Genomic DNA, 11,566 nt, shown 5'->3' on the forward strand with positions numbered 1-11,566 from the left:
GTCTCAGGACTGTGATATCTGAATCCCCAGCTGATGGAGAGACTTCTCAGTTCATAGCTAAGCAAGACATACTGTGGAAAGGCTTCCTAAACATGCTCAGTGTAGCCAAGTTTGTCACCAAGGGATATCTAGTTTCAGGATCTGCTGAAAATCTCAAAGCGGTATAGTACTGCACAGTAATAACTTTTATTCACAAAGCTGTATCCAAAAGATCTGTCATTGTCATTACTTGAATTGACAAAAATATGAACAATTTCTTTCTCCCGTGTAGGATCTGCCTGATACCATACAAATCGGAGGACGAATCATGCCTCAGACAGTGTGGGACTATGTTGCAAAACTAAAGACATCTGTTACAAAGGCAAGCAGTACATATAGTATTTCTGTATGTGTCGTGTACAATATTATTGAAAATCTATCAATATATTACATCTTTTGCTTGTTTTTTGCTTACTAGGAGTTATGTGTGATTCGGTTTCACCCTGCAACAGAGGAGGAAGAGGTGGCCTATGTCTCCCTGTTTTCTTATTTTAGCAGCAGAGGTCGTTTTGGTGTGGTTGCCAATAGCAGCCGTTCCATCAAGGATGTATACCTTGTCCCACTCAGTGCAAAGGAGACAATCCCATCCATACTACAACCTCTTGAAGGACCAGGTGTGATAATGCTAAGACTAACGCTTATAGCCTTACATAATGAACGTTTGCATTATTGGGCTAAGGGTGAGCAAAATAATTTACACATGTAAGACTCAAAAGTAACAGCTTAAATTCAGGCTGCAATATATCATCAAAGAAATCATCTTTCATCTATTTTAATAACTTTAAAAACTACCTACTGAAAATAAAATTGACAAATGTTATTCCCAGACCATCGCTCACTCCCATCTCTTATGAAAAAGTAATCCACTTGCTTCTATCAAATGCACCTTCATGTTTTTAAACATGTTGTTACCTTAAAATTAGGATTATTATGTTGTATATAATGTATACACTTTTTACTCTTTTTAGCTGACTACAGACTCTAGTTGGTAGATATGTTTAACAAGAAATAGTTTAATTTAGTTATTAATTTTAATTAAATATAATTATACAGTTACATACAGTAACTAATAATATCCAATATCCAATTATGAGTTTTTAGGTTCAGTTGTGGTTGTGATTTCATCTTGCATTTCATTTTTGGTGTCAACTTGTAGAACATGTACATGGAGAGCATGTAGAACGTTTGTCATGTAGAACGTTTGTCATTTTAATTATTGGTGTTTTTATTGCAATGTAAAAAGCCCTAACGAAAAGTCCTGAACCAACACCCATATATATAATTATCAAACCTTTATGACCAGAATTGTAAAGCGGTAAAGCAGCAGTTCTGCAGCAGTTCTGCTGCTTTTATGACAATTTTTCTAATAATCTTAATCATCTTACTTTTCTTTATTTCACAGGGCTTGAAACAAACCGGCCCAATCTTCTTCTGGGTTTGGCAATAATTCAGAAGGCAAAACGTCCAGGAAGCTTGCCCCAGGAAATTGAAGAGAAGAGACCCAAAGTTCATATGTCCAAAGACCCTATGTGGATCCCAAAACCTCCGGTCCTCTATGGTTCAGACAAATTGGAGATATTTCAACCATACGATCCAGAGACTCCTGCTAGCATCACACCCCCTGGTTCACCCTCTTGCCCTGGGTCACCATCAGAGTCTTCCTCTTCGGGCTCAGTTACCATACCATCTCTTTTGACTTCCATTAGAGCAAACCCTCCTGTTTCCACCTCAGCCGTTGTTGCTGCCACTCAGTCCACCTCTAGTAAGAATAATCTCACAACAGCATCCACTGATAAGACACCACTGCAGACCATCTTGAAGACCTTGTTCCCCAATAAGCAAACTGACTCTTCTGATGGAAATTCAACAACAACAACTGTTAGTATTAAGAAGCTTCCAGTTTTTTCTCAAGTGTCTGGGTCAATGGTGGATCCAATTGTCCAACAGTATGGACAGAAATCCAAAGTCAAACAAATAGAAGAAGAGGATAGTGACTTTGACCGGCCATATGACCCAGAAGAGGAGTATGATCCAGCAAAGGGATATGGAATGGATGCCCCACAGAGCATAGCAAACATTAAGGCAGATAGGCCTGCAGTATCAGGCATTGTTGAAGATGATGTGGCCTATGATCCAGAGGACGAGACCATCTTCGCCGATATCCAAAGTGATGTTGTTGTAACAAAGTCCCCTGTTCCAACTCAAACAGATTCTCCATTATGCCCCCCAGTTTCCACCCAGGATGTAATGCCAGCTGCCACTTCCACTCCAGCGCAAACTTCTACCCCAGCTGGAGTAGTGGAGAACCTTCCTACAGGCACTGTGGTTGTGTCAGCTGCAACACTAACTGAACAACAGCGGATGCTTGAGGAGCTCAATAAGCAGATTGAAGAGCAAAAACGGCAGTTGAAGGAGCAGGAAGAAGCACTACGTCAACAGAGGGAGGCTGTGGGTATGTTCATGGCTCACTTTTCTGTTTCTGATTCCCTGATGTCTCCCCCACCAAAATCTTTGCCTCTCAGTCAACTGTCATCTCTGCAGAGTGGAATAATGCAAACAGAGTCGAGGCATTCAGAATCAACAGACAAGACCAGCAACCTTACAGAGACAAACACAAAAATGCAATCTGTTAAGCTAGAAGACACAACTGCCATCCCTATTTTAAAAAATGATACAGATACTGTTACAGAGCAAGATGAAACACCAAAAAATGTTGAGGAAAGTGACAAGGGTTCCTCTGCAGGAGAGATTGAAGATTCTGATGTAGCGTATGATCCAGAGGACGAATCACTTTTTAATGAAATTCAGGACGATGTATTTCAAGGAGTCAATATGAAGACTCATGATTCATCTTTGTCTAGAACAGGGCGTAGTGCCTGCCACAAGGGCACTCCAAATTTGTACCACAGCAGAAAGCGAAGGTCATCGCCAAAAAAGCGGAGTCATCGTGAAAGGAACCGCCATAGAAGTCCTTCAAGAAGGTCACAGCACCGTTCTCCTTCACATTCCCAGAGACGTAGAGAAAGGGATAGACACAGAAGAAGTGAAAGGGATAGGTCGAGGCATAGAGCTAGAGCACAGTCTGACCGCCAGGGTCGCCATCGGAAAGAGCATACTGAACGCCGACATTCTCATGGGCGTAGAAGATCCCCATCATCTCCTTTCACCCTTTCACCAAAACACCACAGAGGACCTTCTCCTCAAGTCCTTGAGAAATCAAAAAGTGCAAGTGTTCTGTGTAATACTCCAGACTCTGTGGTTGGACAATTTGTAGAGAGTAACACGTTATCATGTACCTCGGTTACTGTTAAAAATGACCTTGACGGATATCAGTTAAAATGTAATCTGGTCGAGAACCATGATAAAGACTTTTTTCCTCTTCACAATGTGAAGCTTGAGATTTCAGAACCACCAAAATCCCAGGATCTTCAAAAAAATTCACTCAGTAACCATGATGACACAGGTAGTGGTTCTTCTACACAAGTGGACAACCACTCTCAACTGGAATCTCTTTTGCTTGAAAACAAAATTGAAAGTACAGTTCCTTTAAGAGAAATTGATCCGCCTATTCGAGATTCTCCTCAGAGCCCTGATCCAGAGCCACAGTTTGTGAAACCTAGCAGCATTGAAAAGGTTGACTCTGTAAAGATTGAGGAAATCAGAGATCCTGAGACATATACCAGTGTCACAATGCCACTTGTTAAAGATGAAAAAAATCATCTGCCTATTTGTGGTCAAGCAACAATGTCCAATATACTATGGCCTACTATTGGAGTTCCAAAATCAGATGTTAAAAATAGGGAAAGTCCAGGATTAAAGCATCCAGAAATACTCGGGCAAGGGGGAGGACATTCAGATCCAGCCAGAGGCTCTTATATTCTGAGCTCAGGATCTGAAATAGACCCTGTGACAAGGTGTCTGGGACCTGGTATGAGTAGTCCAGATATTAGGAATCCAGGACCAGATATGAAAGAACCTGGCAATAGGGGATCACAAATATATCTAAGAGAAACAGGAATTAGATTCCCAGGGCCTGATATGAGGGTACCAGGCATGCAAGGCATAAGCCCTAATATTTGGGGTCCTGGACCACATATGCAAGACCTAGCTATAAGCGGTCAAGGGAAACATTTGAGGGACCCAGGGACAGGGATGCAGGGTTCAGAGCGAATTTTGAGAGAACCAGGTATTCAGGAAAACAATACTGACAGAATTGGTTCAGGGGCAGTCATGCAAGGTTCTGGGATGAGGAGTCCAGTGCAAGATATGGGAAGTTCTAGTATGCAAGGTATGAACCCAGAAATAAAAGATCCAGGCCATGATGTGAGACAGTGTGAACCAGAATTGAGAGGAAAAATGCTTGTACCAGCTGTTACAACTTCACATATGGGAGGACCTTTTGAGGGTCCACAGATACAGGGTAAGGCTTCAGATATTATAGAAAAAGGTAAAGGCCAAAAAGATAGATATGAAATTCCACATACTGGGGGTGTAAGATCTGCTATGAGGAGTGGAGGTGTAAAAGATCCAAGTCGAGATATAAGAAGTCCAGGTCCTTCTTTAAGAGGCTCAGGACGACTTCAGAGGCAATCAAGGCATGATGGCAGTCCAGTTTTTGAGGATAGGGGCCCTCTGAAAAGGGGGTTTCAGCTATATGGAAGAGATACAGATTTGAGTAGGGTTGGTGGTGGTCGAGAAAGGAGTTTAGATTCCAATGCATCTATGGGTTCAGACAGTATAGTTCTTACAAAAGATAGACTATCCCCAGCGATGACAGTTGAAAGGCGGGGCCCACAAAGACGGCCAAACATAAATTATGAAAATGGTGGGTCTAACATGTCCTTCATTGAACAAGACAGTAGTGCACCTGAACATATCAATCGACCACAGCCAGATATTAGTGCTGACAGGAGTGAGCATGGCCCTGACATGAGAGAATCAGAAACTATGCATGAATTAGGAAGGCCAGATACAACAGAAACACGTTACATCGGGCCTAGTCAAGATATGGGTACTATTGGTAGCTCAGATACAAATAGGAGGGATGTAGACATGCAAGGAAGACATATACAGGGTCTATGGAGAAATGAACAAATAGGTCAAGAAGACAAAGGTCCCATGCCAAACATTACAAATCCAGATTGGAGGGGTCCAGGTCTTATTGGTCCTGATATGATGGGTCAAATAAGTCAAAATAAAGGCCCGAGTTCACATATGGGGGCTCCAGATTGGAGTGGCCCTGGGTCAGACAAAAGAGATAATTGGAGAGGGCCAGACAGGAGAAGGTCAGGTCCAGTCAGAGGAGGGCCATTTATGCAAGATGAATGGAGAGTCCACCAGCCTGATAAGAGAGGTCCAGACATGGAGAGCCAGGGGCCTGAAAGAAGAGGCGCTGGAGCACTCAACTTTAGAGAATCAGGGCCTGAAATGACAAGTTCAAACATGGAGAACATGACACATGACAAGAGAGGGCCTGGGGGCCTGGATGTTGTGTCACCGGGACCTTCAAGGAGAGGACCTGATATGGATGTCCCAATGTGTGGCAGGAGAGGACTGGGAGGTCCAGATTTCATTGGACCAGGACTTGAAAGAAGAGGACTTGATATGGAGGTCCCAATGCATGACAGGAGAGCACCAGGAGGCCCAGATTTCATTGGGCAAGGAGCTGATAAGGAGGTCCCAGTGCATGACAGGAGAGGACCAGGAGGTCCAAATTTCAGGAGACCAGAGCCTGAAAGTAAAGGTCCAACTAATGACAATCTGGGACCTGGCAGGAGAGGACCAGGGGGTCCAGACTTTGTGGGACCAGGTCTTGAAAGGAAAGGTTTAGCTATGGAAGGTCCTGGGCCTAACGGAAGAGGACCAGCAGGTCCAGATTTCAGGGGACCATGGCCCGAAAGGAGACATCCTGATATGGTTGGTTCAGGTCCTGACATAAGAGGACCAGGTGATCAAGATGTCTGGGGAACAGGACCTGAAAGGAGAGGTCCAGCTATGGAGGGTCCTGGGACTGAAAGGCAAGGCGTATGTCCAGATTTCAGTGAACCAGGGCTTGAAAGGAGAGGTATATCTATGGAGCATCCCAGGCTTGACAGTAGAGGACCTGGAGGTCCAGATTTCAGAGGCTTGGGACCGGAAAGGAGAGGTCCAGCTATGGAGGGTCCAGGGCTTGACAGGAGAGGACTTGGAGGTCCAGATTTCAGAGGACCAGGGCCTGAGAGGAGAAGTTTATCTATGGAGCATATTAGGCTTGACAGTAGAGGAACTGGAGGTCCAGATTTCAATGACCCAGGGCTTGAAAGGCAAAGTTTATCTATGGAGGGCCCTGGGCCTGTCAAGGGAGGACCTAGAGTTCCAAATTTCAGAGGCCCGGGACCTGAAAGGAGAGGTCCCGCTATAGAGGGTCCTGGGACTGACAGGAGAGGACCTGGAGGTCCAGATTTCAGGGGACCAGGGCCTGAAAACAGAGGCTTATCTGTGGAGGGTATTGGGCCTGACAGGAGAGGACTTGGACGACCAGATTTTAGAGGACCAGGGCCTGAGAGAAGAAGTTTATCAATGGATCATCCTGGGCTTGACAGTAGAGGACATGGAGGCCCGGATTTCAGTGAACCAGGGCTTGAAAGGAGAGGTCCTGCTATGGAGGGTCCTGTAACTGCTAGGAGAGGACCCGGAGGGCCAGATTTTAGCAGACCAGGGCCTGATAGGAGAGGTCCTGCTATGGGTAGTCCAGGACCTGACTGGAGAGAATTGGCAGTTCCAAATTTTAGTGGACCAGGACATGAAAGAAGACATCACTCTATGGACAGTCAAGAATCTGACAGGAGAGGACCAGGAGGTCCAGATATCCCGGGACCAGGGCCTGAAAAGAGAGGTCTGGCCATGAATGGACCAGGGCCTGACAGGAGAGGACCAGTTGGTCCAGACTTAAGAGGGCTTGGGTGTGAAAGGAGAGGTCCCTCTATGCATGGTCAAGGTCATGACAGGAGAGGAGCATATCTGAGCGGTCCTGGGCCTGAATTCATAGGACTGGGGCCTGAAAGAACTGGTCCAGGCATTGAAGTTCCAGGGACCCATAATAGAGGACAGGGAGGACCACTGTTCAGGGGTCCTGGGCCAGAATGCAGACATCCAAATATGGAGGACTCAGTGCCTGACAGGAGAGGTCCAGATATCAGAGGACCAAGGCTGGAAAGACCAGGTTCTGGTGTGGAGGGTCCAGAGCCCAACAGGAGAGGGCCAGGAGGTCCAAACATGAGGAGACCAGGGACTCACCATTCAGGTCCAAACATAGAGGGCCCAGGGGCTGACATGAGCGGTAGAAGACCTCCAGATATGGGGGAAACAGGCAACAGCAGTAACTTTTCAAGAGGCCCACAGTTCAGGGGTCCTGAGCCAGAAAGAAGACCTCCAGATATGGGGGATATGGAGTTTGATAGAAGAGGTCCACACATCAGAGGAGTGAGGCTTGAAAGAACTGTTATGGAGTGTCTGTGGCCCGATAGGAAAGATCCAAGAGGTCCAGAGTTTAGAGGACCCGGTTGTGAAAGTAGAGGTCCACGCTTTGAGGGCCCAGGGCCTGACAGACAAGAACCAGGAGGCTTAGGCTTCAGTGAACCTGGGCCTGAAATAAGAGGTCCAGATATAGAGGGTGCAGGACCTGATTGGTCAAGATCAGGTGGTCCAGACTTTAGAGGCCCTGGCATCAGGCAGAAAGGTCCAAATACAGAGAGTCTTAGAAATAGAAAAGATAACTGGGGAGAGGCTGACTTTGGAGGCTCAGAACCTATCCAGGAAAGCCCAGATATAGAGGGTCTGGGACCTGATAGAACAGGTCAAAACATGAGGGGTTCAGGGCCTATGAGGAGAAACAGAGGACCGGGGCCAGATATTAGCAGTCTAAATTGGGGAGATAGATGGAAAGGAGAGCCCAATATGGAGGCTGCAGGAAATGATAGCGAATGTTCAGGAGATGATTGGACAAGACATGGCAACAGGGGTACACGGCCCATCCAGGAAGGTCCAGCTGAGCAGGTTCAAGAACATAGTAGGCAAGGTCCTCATATGGAATGGAGAGGCTCTAGAAGTAGGGGGCCAAGGCACATACAGGAAAGACCAAATTTACCATTTACAGGACCTTTGAGAGGTCCAGAAGATGATTGTAGTGGTCCTGGCTTCAGGGGTCCAGGGCCTCTGCAGGATGACCCAGATATGGGAGAACCTGGAAATCAATGGAGAGAGCCTGATAGGGGGGGTGCTGGGCCAAACAGATGGGGGCCTGGACCATTTTTAAGAGGAGAAAGAGATCCAGACAAGAGAGGACAGGGCCATGATAGAAGAGGTCGAGGCACAAGAGGACGAGGATCAGATATGAGAGGAGGCCCAGCTATGGGGAATGACTGGAGGAAGCCAGACTTCAGGGGTAATATAAGAGGGACAAACATGGAAGAACCTGGGGCTAATAGGGGAGGTCCAAACAGGAGAGGCCCCGGAGGTCCAGATTTAAGACACTCCGGGCCTGAAAACAGAAATTCAAACAATGAAGGCCCAGGGACTGATGGGAGGTTTTCCGATGGTGGGGGGCCAGGATCTGATAGGCGAGGTTTAGACATGGACACCCCTGGAACAGGTAGACAAGGATTTGAGCATGATTTTAGGAGGCAAAGGAGAGGTCCAACTATAAGAAGGCATACAGATATGAGGGGGCCAGCACCAGAAGGTTCAGATATAAGACATGGACCTGGTAGGTGGGATACAAAAATTGAAGGCCCAGGGTCAGACTCAAAGGGATATGAGCCAGCACCAGCTCATTTCAATAGTCCCCATCAGATTTCCAGATTCCAAGGCCCTAGTGATCCACATTCTGCACCTAACAGTGGGCCCCTAGGTCCAGCTCAAAACAGTGGAAGAAACTCATGCTCCGGTTTTGATAGCCTACAAAATCAGCAAACCGTAAACCCCCAGAGACACAGAGCTGCCTTACTTCCCACTCCAACAGAAGGTCTTATACGCTTCCCAAATCGTATGATCAACAATCCTGATGTCTTCAGCCCAAAACATAAACAAATAGGTCACCCAACAGACAGGGACTGGAGTAGAGGTAGACCAGTGAGTCGAGAAAGAGAGTTGGTCAAAGGGCAAAGACAGGAGCAGGAGAAAAGTCCTGCTGGTAAAACAAGTATGCCTATAGATTCAGGCACAGGGGGTGGAGAAGAAAAAAAAGAAGAGGGGAAAGAAACTGATAAGCAGGGGATTCATGGTGTATGTGTAGAAACTAAAACCAATCCAAGTATGGACAGCGATGGAAATAAAAGCAATGTCTAGCCAAGTTAGACAAATCATTACACAAGATGGGTCAGTAAGGCTGATGAATGACAAAAATGCTTATCAAATTGGCTAGAGATAGACCGCATAACACACTGAATGTAGTTTTTCTCAAGGAAAGTAATTGTCCATGTCTTTTTGAAATTTCAACATGACCTACAGGAAAAGCCACGTGAAAGATCAGACATTGTGGCTTGATGTGGAAATGCTCAGAGGTATTTGAGTTCATTATGTTCTAGTTTGTCTACTTGTAATCAAAGTATGTGTGTTTATTTTTGTTATATGATTATGACTAAACGCCTCTTAAACTTAATTGATCACTTGTAAATTCAACTGCTTGATGTGCATTTCTAGTTGGAAATAGTCAGAGATGTTTTGTACAAAAAATGTACAGATTTGTTTTTTGTTTTTTTTTAACATAGCCAAAGTGTCAGTACTGTAGCCATAATCTGGCTTTTATGTTATATTGCTGGTAAAAAAAAATGGCTTGTTACATTGTTCTTTTAGAATGCAAGTCAATAAAACGAAAATTACAATTTTACATTTGTATTTAGTGTGTTTTTCATCAATATTTGGATGAATTGAATTCTATGTGAACAGTATCCAAATCTATTACTTTAAAAGCAAATTTCATATTAATGCACAGTGCCAGCACTTTTCTGTTATTGGGAATAAACCAATCTGTGGCTCATATTGTTAAGAGGTACAATTAAAAAAAAAAAATAAAAAGCAGATGACACATTTTAGTAGTTCCACTTTGCCAGAGACTAGTGACTCTTCAGAAGCAACACACTGTAAATAAAAGAACCTCCATTTGGAGATAAATATAGATGGAGCTTTTTAATTGATATGTCTTTCATATATCCAGTGGTGGAAGACTATTTCAGATCAGTAAATAAAAGTAATGATACCGCAATGTAAGAACACTCAATGAAAAGTCTAATTTAAGTTTTAATATTATTCGGTTGGTTTGTTAGGAAATCTACATAAATTCATAATATTTTATTAGCTAATCACATGTTTTGTACGTACAATGTTGATCTTCAAATTAGCTATAGTAACTATAGCTGTCTATTAAATGTTGACTAAAAAGTGCAATATTTGCCAATGAAATATAGTGTGGTAGAAAGTAGCAGTAGTAAAGTACAGTATTTAAATAAATGTACTTTGTTACATTCCATCACTGAATATATCCGTCCCTGACTCTCCATACTCTCAATATTTTTGATAAATGTTGGTCAGTCTGTTGGATTTGACATGCTCTGGTTCATAACAGTACCATCCGGAGTGAAAAGATATATACTTTTGATACACATTATGGAATAATCAGCATTCTATGTAAATGCTTTTTAGCACGTTGTTATTTCTTGTGTATCTTGCAGATTGTTGGGCAATACAATGTTGAACCATAAAAGGGCAGTGTGCTAAAATGAGTAATGTTTTCACAATAAAATGGGATATTTGGCAAATAACAAGCACTACCTTTTAATGAGTTCTCAGGTTTCTTATGGGCTCCTCCTGTATCAAGCAGGTGGGGACAGACAATGGGTAAGTGAGGCAGAGGAAAGGCAGAGAAAGTCATTAAAAAGAAATCTATGCTAATACAGGACTTTTATTATAGAGGACTAGCAATATTGCCCATAACTCTCCACAGTTATCTGCAAGTCTCATGTCCTACCAAAAGGGGGCGACAGCATTCAGTTGAGTCTTTAGTCCATCAGGCATTACAGTGTCCAACAGGGAGACTTGTACTTCGGTGGAGTATGTCAATATTATTTTAGTTTACTTTATTTTAGAGGAAAATATCGTATTTTTATCTGACAGCTGTAGTTAGTGGTTACTTTACAAATAAAATGTTACATAAAATACAAATAAAATACATTCAATACAACTCACACAATTCATTGGAAACCTTAGGTTTTCTCTCTGTTTTCAGTCCTCATTGGTTCTTTCATTGTCATGGCAATCACAAGTATGGTTTCATGAGTGGGATCAAGGAACTTTGTGTTACTACAAAATATTTTGTAAAAGAACAACATTTACAGCTTATTTTGCTACGGGGAAAAAAAAAACAACTGGGAGAAAAAAAACACATTGATAGTCCAGTTCTGTTCAGTGGACATGTTATGCTTCTGCAGGTTGATACATAATAATCTTATAATCAATGTAAAATTATTGTAAAAACACTCTCAGTAGTATCTAG

General features: G+C 43.6%; 1 protein-coding gene across 1 annotated transcript in view; it reads left to right on the forward strand.

The window, feature by feature from the left end:
• LOC123974554 overlaps positions 1 to 9,904 on the forward strand; it is a 33,803-nt gene extending 23,899 nt beyond the window's left edge. The window contains exons 14-17 of the mRNA XM_046055361.1: positions 8 to 161; positions 272 to 361; positions 458 to 653; positions 1,442 to 9,904. Of these exons, the coding sequence (XP_045911317.1) occupies positions 8 to 161; positions 272 to 361; positions 458 to 653; positions 1,442 to 9,363 (8,362 nt within the window). The 3' untranslated portion in view covers positions 9,364 to 9,904. The remainder of the gene's footprint in view (positions 1 to 7; positions 162 to 271; positions 362 to 457; positions 654 to 1,441) is intronic.
• The last annotated feature ends 1,662 nt before the right edge of the window (positions 9,905 to 11,566 follow it).

Source organism: Micropterus dolomieu, linkage group LG08 (genome assembly GCF_021292245.1).
Source record: "Micropterus dolomieu isolate WLL.071019.BEF.003 ecotype Adirondacks linkage group LG08, ASM2129224v1, whole genome shotgun sequence".
Lineage (NCBI taxonomy): Eukaryota > Metazoa > Chordata > Actinopteri > Centrarchiformes > Centrarchidae > Micropterus > Micropterus dolomieu.